This window comes from Oncorhynchus tshawytscha, linkage group LG04, assembly GCF_018296145.1.
Source record: "Oncorhynchus tshawytscha isolate Ot180627B linkage group LG04, Otsh_v2.0, whole genome shotgun sequence".
Classification (NCBI taxonomy): domain Eukaryota; kingdom Metazoa; phylum Chordata; class Actinopteri; order Salmoniformes; family Salmonidae; genus Oncorhynchus; species Oncorhynchus tshawytscha.
In genome coordinates this window covers 60827875-60842363 of record NC_056432.1, presented here as the reverse complement: position 1 = coordinate 60842363, position 14489 = coordinate 60827875, and the positions used below count along the sequence as shown (strand labels likewise).

The window sequence follows — 14489 nt, the reverse complement described above, 5'->3', positions numbered from 1 at the left end:
GAGAGGATAGACGTCCCATGCAGAAACAGCATCCTTTGATTTGGATTTAGGGCCCTCCTGTGACTACCTGACCAAATTTGAGCGGTGCTGAGCTCTGTGGCAGTTAGCCGAGTGTGCCGACTCCCTTGCTGTCCCCCACCGTGGTGCTGGGGCCCAGTCCAGACTGGATCAGGACGGAGGCTCAGTGGCTCTCTGACTGATCATCAGCCAGCTGTTTGTGTGTTGTATTCCTCCCACCACATCATACTGGGCCCAAACAATGCACCGTTTATAGTACGCCACAAAACATAAAAGTACTCCCCTGGAAACTGCTTTCTAATCAGATCATTTTCCTTTGTCCATTTTCATTTTTGCAATGATCCCTTGATTGTTAATAATGAATCAGAGGGGGCCCTAGCTGCTCGGGGATCATTGAGCCACAGTGAGAATTGGTAGCGTCTTTCACCAGCCTGTATAATGCAATATTCATATTCAGACCCAGTGCATGTGAATGGGCATAGTCCAATATAGCCCAGCTTAGCTTAACTGTCCATTTGTTAGAGAAACAGACACAGCTTGGGGGAGAAGACGGATAGTGACGCTGCTGATGCAATCATGCCTCGTCTCTGGAACAAACTGGAACTGCACAGTAACAGCCAATCTCCACAGCCACGCTTATGAAATGGATCTGCTGTTAGGCGAGCTAGCTACCCTACCATGTAACCTCTGCTTATCACTGATAGAGACGGCTGTCCTGCTCTCCCAGATCAATGATTTGGCAGTCAGACTCAGAGTTCTTGGAAATGGTGCACACTGCTCTGCCAGTGATAATTGCTCCCGGTCTTTCTTTCTTCACCCCTCTCATTAGCAACGTTAATTCTCGCTACTGGTTTTCATGGCCGCCCTATTTGCATTTTCCTCTCACTGACTTCCGTCCTCTGCTCTTCGTATGATTCTACATAATGACTAGTTCCACATAATAACAGTTCCCTATTCCCTTTAGGTGCCTACCACTCGTCTCTCTCTGTATTGCAGCGTGCCTGCTCTTCCCCTCCAACTCTCCAATTTTTCTGTCCTTACCGCCTCATTTAATGCTTTCAATTTACCAGTCTTGTGTCTCTCTAATGCCCAATATGGATGTTTTCTTACATTTGCTATTCCTCAGCTATTTGAAATAGCTTTTTATTCTTTGGGATTCAGTTTTAGCAAAAATTATATTTCATACTGAAAATAGCAGAGGATGCTGTGATTTTCATTTGATTCCATTTTTTTGTCTGTCAGAGGTTGTAAGGATAATGTTGACATGATTTGAAACATTCCTCTACAGCTGCTATTGCTGTTGATGTGTGGAGAGTATATTATCAGTGTACTTCGTTTTGGAGACTTCATTTAGATTCTGTTTTATTCTTTCTGTGAAATTGCATAATGGGATTCAAAAATGTGACACAATTGAATGGTAATGCTGGAAACATCACATCTTGAAGCGTGGCGAGTTTATAGCCGCTGTAATACATTTCTCAATGGGATGTAAATAAGATCAACGGCATCTCTCTATGTGATTGCGCTGCCTTCTAAACTGACAGTTGTTATGATGACTTCTTCTCTACGGCTTGGTTTAGTTTTATGTATAGTATGTATAGTATGTAACGTTGTTGTATCATGCCTCCATCTCCTCTCCTGTCGTCACACCTCCAGCACAGACCAATGGCTGAAGTGAGATGAGGAAAGGCTGTGGGTCTAGCAATACTATAATTGCCAGTTTTAGATCCACTTCCAAAAACACTCCCTGTTGGCTCTGCCATGGTGCCGCTACCTTAACCCCCTTCTTCTAAACTCTGTGAAGGCATGGGGTGACTGTACGTTAGCCTCCCCTGCTGTGGCCATGGAGCATGTCTGAGTTAACTCACATACTGAATGCAGGGCTGGGCCCAGGGCCACGTACTGTCCTGGTCCTGTATGACCAGGGTTCAGGCCTGGCTGTGGAGATAGTCACTTATGAGCTGTTGGTACAGTATGTGGACTGACGGGAGCTCTGCTTGGCTATAACCCTGAGAGCTCTGAAATCAGCCCAGCTCCCTACGGACCTCTAGAGATAATCTGATCTTTACATCTCCTGCCATAAGCCATCAAGCTTCTCCAAACACCATCCTCCAACATGGAGTGATGATCCACCACCCAGTCAGTCCAGTTCACTTTCACTCACCATGTCACCCTGACTTCCGTTATTTATTCATTTTTTTTAACAGATCCAGTAATTCATAATTTATTTATGTGACAGATGTTATCTATTATGTTATTCATTTTATGTGGCCAAGAATGAGAGATTTTCCGGAACATTAGGCAGCCATGCATCTGCCGGTACATTGAGCACTAATACATTTAAAACAACTTTTTTAACGTTTTGCTTTTAATACAGTCCACAGTGGAATAAATGAGCAAATGACAAAATATTGATAGTTCCACCACTACTGGTGTTGTGGCTAATGCAATCTCTCTTGCTACCAATTTCAACACGTCTTCTTGTGATCCCTTCAGAACGGATGATACATCGGCTGCTGTATTGAAGCCTTTTCGGGGCTCTGAAATAAGAACCGTAATACTGTATATGTTAGTGCTGGCAGAGCTAGACAGAGGTAGCTAGTGTTTTTGTTTATAAATAGCTCCAGCCAGCATTATTCCACTTGCAGGCGTCCCATAATCATCAATCACTAGAGCACCCGTTGTGTTTTTCTGGGCTCAGAGGGAAGCGTGAGCTGTGTGTGAGCGGTGCGGAGCGATGTGAGCCGTGCCTTTGCACCTCTCCCCATGTGAGTACATGAAGGAGGGAGAGGTGAGGTGAGTGGGCGAAAGACTGGGGAAGTCAGTGGAAGGTGGTGGTGATGGAGTGTGTTATGACCCCTTGCCCTCCCACCCTCCCCTTGGTCTGGTCGGACTCTATCCTCCCCTGGGTCTCCAGGTCACTGGGTGTGCCCCCGGCCCCCCGCTCCTGGCCCCCTGATCAGATGGAGGTTGGGAGGCAGCTGATAACAGACAGGGTGGGGTTAGAGTGGGGATGTGTCAGGGAGCCAATATTTACTCTTGAGAGAGAGAGAGATAGAGAGATGGGGAGGGAGAGGGAGGGAGAGAGGGAGAGGGGGTTGGACATCCTATGGAGGAGGGGTTTAATAAGAACCCTTTGCTCTTTTTCCTTTTTTGACGAGATTTACAGGAACCTATTGAACCTACCCAGATTCATTTAATTTACACGTGTATGCACGTTGCACACACAGGTACATACACACGGACACGCGCAAACATATACACACACATACACACACATCTACCCTGCATTCTAATATTAATGGATTTGAAATCGAAAGTACAGTAGACATTCCATAGAGACCCACACACTGTCATCCACTATATGTTCGACACACATATTCTTCCTGTTTGTTCATCCCTTTTTGATGCAGACACGCACTGATCTTTTCATCGCGTTACCATGGCAGTTGTGAAAATACAGTAGAAACCCAGCTGACAACAAAATGGTTACATAACTAGTGCAGTGCCAAGTCCTGTGTCTTACCTAAGCACACCTCTTCTCTCCCCTGTGTTTCTGTTGCAGCCCTATTCCTGGCTCTGCCCTGCTTCTTCTGCAGCCACTATTTAAAGAGGGTTTCATAGGACGCCGAGTACATCTCAACGACACGTTTTGTTGTGTACTTGATGATATTGGAATTAGCCCTTGTATGCCAAAAGGAAGATGGTATTTCTAATTACGGAAGCAGAAACCGACGTTCTCCTGCCACCTGCACCAAAGCCAAAGTGATGTCATCTCGTTCAAATCCTAATTAAAAGCATCTCTATTCCGTGAAATGCATTCTATACACTTCATGCAATGCAATTCTCTCAAGGAGTAACTCCCCCATCTACCTTACTCCTCCAGCCCCCCACCCCCATCCCCGGAACCTCGTCCCCAGTAAAGTTAGACAGTGGCGCATGCTGCCCGCTATAGTGCCTCACCTCCCGGAGTTCCTTGGCCACATCCTTGAGCTCTTTGAGAATGCCGTCCAGCTGGTTGATCACCATCTTCATGTGGCTGCGGATCCGTTCTCTGGGGGTCTGGCTGGGGGTCTCAGAGGTGTCCCGGGCCGGAGCTCTGCTGAGGGACATCCTTCACAGGGCGACTTGGGGCCAGGGGCCAGCGGGCTGAGGGCAGGGGCGGGGGGGAGCCGAGTCGGGGTCCATGTCTCTGGCCGCAAGGAGCCTCAGTGCTACTGATCCGAACAGGGGCCCCAGCCACGCAGGGAGAGCTCAACATCTTAAAAGCCCCTGGACAGCCAAAAGACCTTGCCTGGCCTGAGCGCTCAACCCCCTTGCGTTACCCTCCTCCATCCATGACTCCAGGATGGATCGTACCAAAAATGAAGCCAAAAGAAACATGAAAAAAACTCAAGTTAAATCCACGGAACAGGAGGAAAAAGAGAAGAACAGGAGCTAAGATGGTGTGTGTGAAAACACCTTATATAATAGTGTTGAGCCAGAGAGCCTAGTCATCTCATGTGTCAGTGTATACGTTTGCATCGGTCTCTGAGGAGGATATTTATTTAGATCGTCTGTATGAGGAAGTTGCTCTTTTCCCCTCCCACTCACCTCCCTTTACAATCTTATTTAGCGGGTACGATGCAGTGACTTGGTGTCAGCCAGGTTACTGTAAAAGAGTGCATCCCAGGTTGTCAAGCTGAACAAGGGGTTCATGTTCAACCTCCCCTGTAGATCAGAATATCCAAGCATAACAAAAAAGTAGAACTCCCAGCAGTTGCTATTTTTTTGTTCATGATCTTGGTCTACATTATTGGTAGGCAGTAGGGACAAGCTTCGCCTTCTAAGTATACTCCCTCAGTTTGGCTTCTGTCTTTTTTAGGGAGAGAGGAGGACAAATCCTTTTGAAAACAAGAGATATTCCTCCTGTGTCCTATGCTGTGCAGTGTTCCTTTTCTCTCAGAAGTGACGGGAGAATAAACTAATCTTGAAGGAATAAAGAAATAGCCCACATCAAAAGCAACTTCTGCACACATCCATTTTATGCTCAGATGATGACCGACATGTGTTGTTCATTTCTCGTCAAAGAGAGGAGGAAGGAAGGTAGGAGGAGGGTGAGAGTCTCTCTGTGCTTGTTTGTGTGTGCGAAGAATGTCCAATATTTTCTTCAGTGGCAGGGCTTATTCCAGTTTGCAGGAATGAGGATAAACGGATGTCTTAGCGAGTAAAATGTGACTAATGAATAGAATGTGCAGGGGAAGAATGACAAACCAACATGGTGATGAACAGGAGGAGGTGAAAGAGAGGGTGGAAGAGGAGGGTCCTTCCCCTGGTGTTAGGGTGACTTGTGTGTCCTTCGTGCCCTTGCAGTGCCCCTTGTCCTGCTCTTTCAGATCCGACTGTTGGTCCACTCTGGTCTGCAGGGTTGCGCCCAGAAACCAGACACCAGAGAAGATAGGAAGAGACAATTCACTTCTCTCTTATTCTCCCTGAGTTGTTGCTAAGGGAATCCAGTAGTCTGCCTGGTTGTGCTGCTGATTGATTCATTATATTTCCTTATTCTGTTTATCTGTGTATTTCTCCTTCTGTGGACAGTTTTCAAAAAGGCAGAAAGCCCTGCGCCATCTCCATCCAGCAGTAAGAGGTAAATCCCAGTAGCGCGTCCCCAGGGACAGCCGGAGCCCAGGCACAGGCAGGGGGGTGAGACACACACTGAATCCAGGCTGATGCTACTGCCAGAGGGCAAGCTGGCCAATCACACATGACACCTGGAGAGACGGAAAGGAAAGCAGTTGTTTTTTTCTTCCTCTCTCTCTTTTTCTGTCTCGTTCCCTCTCTCTTTTCTCCTCTCTAGACTCAGCAGCACTGCAAATAGAACACAACAGCAATAGAGCAAGGAAGAGAGAAGAGAGAGGAAGAGGGAGGAAGGCAGGGAGATAGACATGAATTAACTGCGGTGCTGGAACTTGACGATTTTTTTAGCTGCTGTGAAAATGCACATCTAGTCTCAGCAGGACTCTCCCACCTTCCTCTCACACACACACACACACACACACACACACACACACACACACACACACACACACACACACACACACACACACACACACACACACACACACACACACACACACACACACACACACACACACACACACACACACACACACACACACACACACACCTTCACTCTACATCAGCAGCTGTAGCTGTGTCCAGGGCTTACAGTCTATGCTCCTCGGTGATACTGACTGATTAAATGCACAGGAGGATCATCCAAGCCACACACATCCTGCTAGTTCTCTTGCAGTCTTAATCTCTCTGTCAAAACACACACTGACACCCTCCTCTCTCTCTCTTCCAGTCACACACTCACATGCACGCACACACGCATATTATACTCCCCCACTTGTTCTCTTTGTATCTTTCTCTCTCCCTACATCACTTACTGTCTTCCCAGAGAAAGCAGCTCCAGTCAGAGGGTGAAGAATTCATTCAGTGCCGTGTCTCAGCGGAAGGAAGGAGGGAGAGCATGTGGAGGATGGAGATGTGGAGGAAGAGGCGGGATGGAGGAGGAGGCAGGCTGGAGGAGGAGGCAGGAGGAGTCGGAAGAGGAGGTGGGCTGAACGGCCCTGACAGCAGCACTCTTAGACACCAGAGAGAGGAGGCGGCTGAAGAATAGGGACCAGCAGCAGAGTATAGATCCGGCTGCTGCTGCTACTGATGATGCTGAGGCTGAAACTGTTGCTGATGTAGATGCTGATGCTACCGTTGCTCTAGTGACGATGCTGTGGAAAGGAAGAAGCCACCCGCCATCCTCATCAACCCTGCCGGCGTCAGGAAACAGCAGAAAGAGCTACTGCGTACAGAGCTGTGGAGAGGATCTGTATCAGTCAGAGCCCTCTGGAGGCTGCTCCTGACGACTCTTTCTCTCTCTCTCTCTCTCTCTCTCTCTCTCTCTCTCTCTCTCTCTCTCTCTCTCTCTCTCTCTCTCTCTCTCTGTCTGTCTCACTCTCTCTCCGTCCCGTCTCTCTGCCCCTGCGCCCTGAAGTGTCCTCGCTGACTGCCGGATGAAGGCAGGCTGATGCCAGGGTTTATCGTGGGGCTCAGGCTATTGCCAGCACAACTTGCTTTGCTGCTCCGCTCTGACTGTGTGGAGGGAGGAGGGGCCTGGCATTTTAAAGACACAGCACTAGCTAGGTAGCTACAGTGTCCTCTGCCTGGATCCTCTCTCCCCTCTCTCTTTCCCCTCTATGTATCACTCTATCTCTCTTTTCTCATGATGGACTCTTCCTCCACTCACAGACAACCGACCCTTCACTAAGGGAATGAGTGTCCAAAAATGTCTGGCTGTTGCATCATTAACACACAAAGCAGATTGGGGTTGTTATGACCTCATCAGAGAGGGACTGCATTAACTTCCCTCTCCCTACTCTCCTCATGAGGATGTTTTGATCATAGCATCTATCTAACCCCTCCAGAGGCAATTAACTTAATGTGAAATTTGTAACAAAAGCTCATTGTGTGTCTTTTAGCAACGCAACAATGGCATGTTTTAGCGGCAGTTGTCAGCAGGTAGTGAATGTAGGTTTCCTGTGGGTAAGTGTGGGTAAGTGTGGGTAAGTGTGGGTAAGTGTGGGTAAGTGTGCTAAGAGGCCTTGGCATTCTTTTGCATAATTGTTAAGGGAGATTTGCCATGGATCCAGGTCCAGATGAGTTTGTAGTGAGGACCAGTGTGGTTGGACTGCCAGGATCACAGACAGTGTACCACTTATTTGAAGGGCTAATTGGGAGGATTCTACAGTAGAACATGTATTCCCTTTGTACATTTGCTTTGATTAATAAAACATCAGGTTTGCATGTTCTCTCTCTCCTTTTGAAAACATCAGTGATAAATACTATGCCATATTGAAATACGTCTCTGTGTTCCTTTAATGGTACATCTCTTATATCAATTCTTCATTTACATATGGTTATCAAAGCATTGACTCACTCCTGCAGGTTCATGCTCTACAATATCCGTAGAGTACGACCCCACCTCACACAGGAAGCGGCGCAGGTCCTAATCCAGGCACACAGGTCCTCTCCCGTCTGGACTACTTCAACTCGCTGTTGGCTGGGCTCCACGCTTGTGCCATCAAATCCCTCCAACTTATCCAGAACGCTGCAGCCCGCCTGGTTTACCACCTTCCCAACTTCTCTCATGTCACCCCGCTCCTCTGCTCATCCGTACACTCCACTGGCTTCCCGTCGATGTTTGCGTCCACTACAAGACAATGGTGCTTACCTACGGAACAGCAAGAGCAACTGCCCCTCCCTACCTTTAGGCTATGCTCAAACCCTACAGAGGTGACCTCTGTCCCCTCAGGTCTCTTGGCCCTCCTACTCGTACGGGAGGGCAGCTCCCACCCAGCCCAGTCCAAGCTCTTCTCTGTCATGGCACCCCAATGGTGGAAACAGCTCCCCCTGAAGCTAGGACAGCAGAGTCCCTGCCCATCTTCTGAAAACACATGAAACCTTACCTCTTTAAACAGTATCTTAAATAATCCTCCTCCTCACCTCGACCCCTCCCCACCTCGACCCACTTGACCACACCTTCCCCCTCCCCCTCCTCGCTTTCTAGCTCTCTCTACTGACAGTTACAGTATTGGGGACAATTTTACTTTCTATGTCTGTGATATGTGATTGTCCCACCTAGCCATCTTAAGATGAATGACTAAAATGTAAACATTTAAATTATTGGCACCCTTGATAAAGGGAAAGCATTTAAAAAAAAACAATTTTTACAGGTAGGGGTCAAAATTGTTTTGAATACCTCACCTTGAGAGGATAACGTCACTGAACCGTTTTCAGAAATATTTTATGAGTTGGAGAACACATTGGGGGGGATCCTAAACCACTCCTCCATACAGAATCTTTCCAGATCCTTTATATCCTTCGTCTGTACTTATGGACTTCCCTCTTCAGTTCAAACCTCAGGATTTCAATGGGCTTCAAGTCCGGAGACTGAGATTGCAAAACATTGCAAAATGTTGATTTATTTGGCCTATCAACCATTTTGATGTGTGCTTGTGGTTATTATCTTACTGGAAGATCCACTTGCTGCTAAGTTTCAGCCTCCCCACTGAGCACACACTGGTTAAATCAACGTTGTTTCCACGTCATTTCAATGAAATGACGTTGAACCAAAGTGGAATAGACGTCTGTGTCCAGTGGGTCCTGGCAGAGGCAGCCAGGTTTTTGACTAACATGTCCTGGTACTGGATAAAGTTCATGATGGTGTTGACCTTAACAAGGCCCCCCAGGACCAGCGGAAGCAAAATAGCCCTATAGACTCAAAATATCCAGCACCATATTTTACAGTAGGTACAGGGTTCTTTGCTGCTTAAAGCATTCTAATTTCAACATCAAACCAACCACTGTTGTGTGTGGCCAACGAGCTGTATTTTCATGTCGTATGATAAATGTATTCGCGTGGAGTTTTCTAAACGGCATTGGCACTTCGATTGGAACCGGTGCTTTGGTCAAATGACATGAAAATAGAAAATAGAAAGTATAAAATAAATAATTCAAATTCCGAGCTACAAATTCCGAGCTCTTTAAAAAAACAAACAGGTATCCTGAAACATGTACAGTATTTGACTTGGATGGGTTTACTCTTAAACGCAATGTTTTCAATATTTTTTTTACATATTTTTTTTATACATTATTTCATTTGTTATGAACAGTGACCACATCTATTGCAAGTGTCTTCATAGTCTATTTGAATGGATTTGTCACTAGTGGAATTCCAGTGGGTTGAAAATGGTTCCCGCTCAGGGATGCCTACATTGGAAAGGAATTGCATTATTTCCCGCTGAAACATATATTTTAACGGTAAGGTCATCCCGACTATTTGGTTTTACTATGAATCTGGAGCGAGTCCAGAGAAATATTGCTTCCACTTAATATTTCTACCCTGGATTTATTGTGCCTGGCCATTTATGGAGAAGTTTTATAGAACACAATATTTTTCTTGAGGGGCACACACAAAGACGTGCTTGAGCGATCCTTGGTCCAGGGGAAATCAGCCTGTTAATGTAGACCTATAACGAGTCTGGGTCTGGGTGGGTTGTCTTGACTGCCTCTGTTTACCTCACTCATAATCTACTAATATGATACTTCAAGGATCAAGGCTCTTTTTATTACAGTTCCTTCCTTGGCTGCTGTCTACACCACAGCCCCCTGGCTGGCTCTGCTCAGGACGCGTGCCGTAGGATTTATTCTTCCTAATAAACCTGAGAGAGATGAACACAGAGGATCAATAAAGGTAGTCTAGCCTCCCTCTCCCTCCCCATGTTAAAGTAACTGTCCAGTAAAAAGCTCACTTTTAAAAGTTCATATTCTGTTAACTCACACCCAAATAATGTTGTTGACTCATCCTATAATCATATTTGTGGTAGAAGCAAAAATTGGAGTAAAAACACTTATAAAAAAAACCCACCTCAAACTTGTATCTCAAACAGACTGTTTGGAAAATGCTTGCTATTTCCTCAGAGAGGATGATGTCATCCTCCTGAGGAGGATGAGCTGGCCAATCAGCGGTCTGCTCGCATGACCGGTATATACCAATACCATTCTGTTGTTGGGGTACGCCCGCACCATTCCAACACAGAAAAGCTGCTTTTTAAAATGCTTCATAATCCTTTTTTGTAAGGAAAACGATTTCATTCATATTGTAATTAATTATAGGTCATATTTAATAAGAAATCTGGAAACACTGGACAGTTACTTGGATGTCTGAGCAGAATGATTTGTGAGTGTTGTAGAGTATCAAGCACCACTTAGATTGAACTAATCATGATTCCCTTTGGAGAGTGATCAAACTTTAACAGGAAAAGGACATGCCCATAAAAATCCCTCTGTGGCATAATCTAACAGTCATGAATTGATTTTATTTACAGAGGGGTTTGTTGTTCATCTCTTCTCCACTGTGTGGCACTGTGTTGTAGTTGTGACGTGGGTAGCTTTTTCTTCACTTTTGTCTGTCAATAGCAAAATGGTGGCTTGAAAGAAGCATCAGAAGTTCACAAAAAAAGGATATTTGAAAATGTTGTTAAAATAGCAATACAAATCAGTGGATATAATTATAGGCAACAATAAGATGCTTATGATACGCTTGTACAAGGATTCATAATTTATTACTACAGGATACTTAAAAAAAAAAAAAAGTAAACTTTATTTAACAAGGCAAGTCAGTTAAAGAACTAATTCTTTTTTTCAATGACGGCCTAGGAACAGTGGGTTGACTGCCTTGTTCAGGGGCAGAACGACAGATTTGTACCTTGTCAGCTCGGGGATTCATGAATTCACAAATCTCTTGGAAGACATTGATAAAATAATGTGCAATTTTGGAGAAGCAGTGGGTTATGTCTATATTAGAGACATATGAGTAAAGGGTCTATACTCTATTGTGGCGGCACCAATCATCTCCTATAATATCATACCACCGCCTGTGAGGCGGTGCTTCACAGTGTCTACGGTCTTTTCCCAGACCCAGGTATTAATGTGTTGTGTTGAGTCTCTGTCATGTTGGGCCTGTTTGTTTTTATGTATGGGAGTTAAAATGAAATCTTTGATTTCCCGGCCCAGTTTGGTCTGTTTGTTTCTGTACCTCAGGGACAGGTCTCTGTCAGGCGCCTGACGGGGGATAGGATGGGATGGCGCATCTGGCTACTGCACTACGCTTGGCCACACTCAGTCATGACCTGTTTACTGTGCTCTGCCTGCCCTGTTCTTTACACCAGACCTCCCACACCACACACCCACAGAGGGACACAAACCCAAACGCCTTTCCTGCAATCACACTGTAGCCTATTCTGTTCCTCAATTACCTTTTGGTTGAGGCTGAGTGTGTGTGCGTCTGTGTCTGCGTGTGCGCGCGCACGTGTGTGCGTGTGTGTGCGTGTGTGGGAAAGCAGTGAGAGCAGTGAGCAGGGCAGGTCACACACACACACAGGACACAGTGTGATGGATCACTGCTAACACTGCATCGGGGGTTACCTCCCTGCAGACTAGCCTCGTTTGTTTTAAGGCCAGGTACAAATGGAACCACAACCATGTGTTTTGCACATCTCTCTCTCTCTCTCTCTCTCTCTCTCTCTCTCTCTCTAGTAAGGAGGCAGAATATAAAGGTTGTCCTCTCCACCTGTTGTACTTGTGTGTGATGTATGCTTATTACATCTGTGTCATGCCGTGTCAAGCTTCTTGGTCACGCAACAGTGTACGTTGGTCATGTTCTCTTTCTCTCCCTGTTTTTCCCTTTCTACTCTTCTCCCTGTGTGCCCTCTCTGTCTCCTTGTGGGATGCTACGTAGCAGTCCCCCTTTAACCCCACCCTTCTCTCAGTATCTTTGGTGCACCGTGCGTTTGCCAAGAGCTATAAACTAGTGTAATAGAATTGCAGAGGGGTTAGCCGACATAACCCCTCACCCCTGGCTCCTGGCTTCCCAGACAAGTGCTAACAAGCCCAGCGGCCTCATTGTGCATTCATAGAGAGGGAGGCGTGCCAATGTGGTTCATCGGCCCTGCCGTTATATCGCTCTCCTCTCTCTCTCTCTTTCTCACTCTCACTCTCAGACACACCTATTCCCTTCTCCTGGGCTAGTTGGCATTGGGGCGGCAGGGTAGCTTAGTGGTTAAAGCACTGAACTAGGAACCGAAAGGTTGCAAGTTCGAATCCCTGAGCTAACAAGATACAAATCTGTCGTTCTGCCCCTGTTCCTAGGCCGTCATTGAAAATAAGACTTGCCTAGTAAAATAAATAAAATTATCTTGGCTGTTCTTTCCTTGTGTCTCTGATGAATAAAAGTCCTTCTTTAAACTGCAGTTGTGTTGTTGTTGGTGACTTTGTTGAGCCCAGGGAATAGTGACAGCCAGGTGAGATTCAATGTAATAGGAAGACTGTGCACTTTATCTTCACACATATCTCTATGTTCTTTCGCACTTCAAAGTATCTATCTCTTCTTTGAATAACACCACCAGTCTCTGTCTCTTCTTTGAATAACACCACCAGTATCTGTCTCTTCTTTGAATAACACCACCAGTATCTGTCTCTTCTTTGAATAACACCACCAGTACCTTTCTCTTCTTTGAATAACAACACCAGTATCTATCTCTTCTTTGAATAACACCACCAGTATGTTTCTCTTCTTTGAATAACACCACCAGTATCTATCTCTTCTTTGAATAACACCACCAGTATCTGTCTCTTCTTTGAATAACACCACAAGTATCTGTCTCTTCTTTGAATAACACCACCAGTATCTTTCTCTTCTTTGAATAACACCACCAGTATCTGTCTCTTCTTTGAATAACACCACCAGTATCTTTCTCTTCTTTGAATAACACCACCAGTATCTGTCTCTTCTTTGAATAACACCACCAGTATCTGTCTCTTCTTTGAATAACACCACCAGTATCTTTCTCTTCTTTGAATAACAACACCAGTATCTATCTCTTCTTTGAATAACACCACCAGTATCTTTCTCTTCTTTGAATAACACCACCAGTATCTATCTCTTCTTTGAATAACACCACCAGTATCTATCTCTTCTTTGAATAACACCACCAGTATCTTTCTCTTCTTTGAATAACACCACCAGTATCTATCTCTTCTTTGAATAACACCACCAGTATCTATCTCTTCTTTGAATAACACCACCAGTATCTATCTCTTCTTTGAATAACACCACCAGTATCTTTCTCTTCTTTGAATAACACCACCAGTATCTATCTCTTCTTTGAATAACACCACCAGTATCTTTCTCTTCTTTGAATAACACCACCAGTATCTATCTCTTCTTTGAATAACACCACCAGTATTTATCTCTTCTTTGAATAACACCACCAGTATCTTTCTCTTCTTTGAATAACAACACCAGTATCTTTCTCTTCTTTGAATAACACCACCAGTATCTATCTCTTCTTTGAATAACACCACCAGTATCTGTCTCTTCTTTGAATAACACCACCAGTAACTTTCTCTTCTTTGAATAACACCACCAGTATCTTTCTCTTCTTTGAATAACACCACCAGTATCTGTCTCTTCTTTGAATAACACCACCAGTATCTGTCTCTTCTTTGAATAACACCACCAGTATCTGTCTCTTCTTTGAATAACACCACCAGTATCTTTCTCTTCTTTGAATAACACCACCAGTATCTGTCTCCTCTTTGAATAACACCACCAGTATCTGTCTCTTCTTTGAATAACACCACCAGTATCTGTCTCTTCTTTGAATAACACCACCAGTATCTGTCTCTTCTTTGAATAACACCACCAGTATCTATCTCTTCTTTGAATAACACCACCAGTATCTTTCTCTTCTTTGAATAACACCACCAGTATCTATACATGTTGTGTTGCATCGTATTGTTGGCATTGTGCAGTAGGCTACCTGTGTATCTACAGATGGCTGACTGTGCTGTGACTGTGGATGTGACAGTAT

At 45.1% G+C, this 14489-nt stretch overlaps 1 protein-coding gene across 2 annotated transcripts in view; it reads right to left on the bottom strand.

Annotated features, from left to right (window-relative positions):
* Nucleotides 1-7140, bottom strand: part of LOC112263610 (inhibitory synaptic factor 1-like) — a 53790-nt gene extending 46650 nt beyond the window's left edge. The window contains exons 1-2 of one of the 2 annotated variants that reach the window (XM_042320974.1): nt 6450-7140; nt 3982-5865 (exon numbers count right to left, since the gene is read on the bottom strand). In XM_042320974.1, the coding sequence (XP_042176908.1) occupies nt 3982-4131 (150 nt within the window). In that variant the 5' untranslated portion in view covers nt 4132-5865; nt 6450-7140. The remainder of the gene's footprint in view (nt 1-3981; nt 5866-6449) is intronic. The other variant, XM_042320975.1, reaches the window with a different exon arrangement.
* Nucleotides 7141-14489: the final 7349 nt, after the last annotated feature.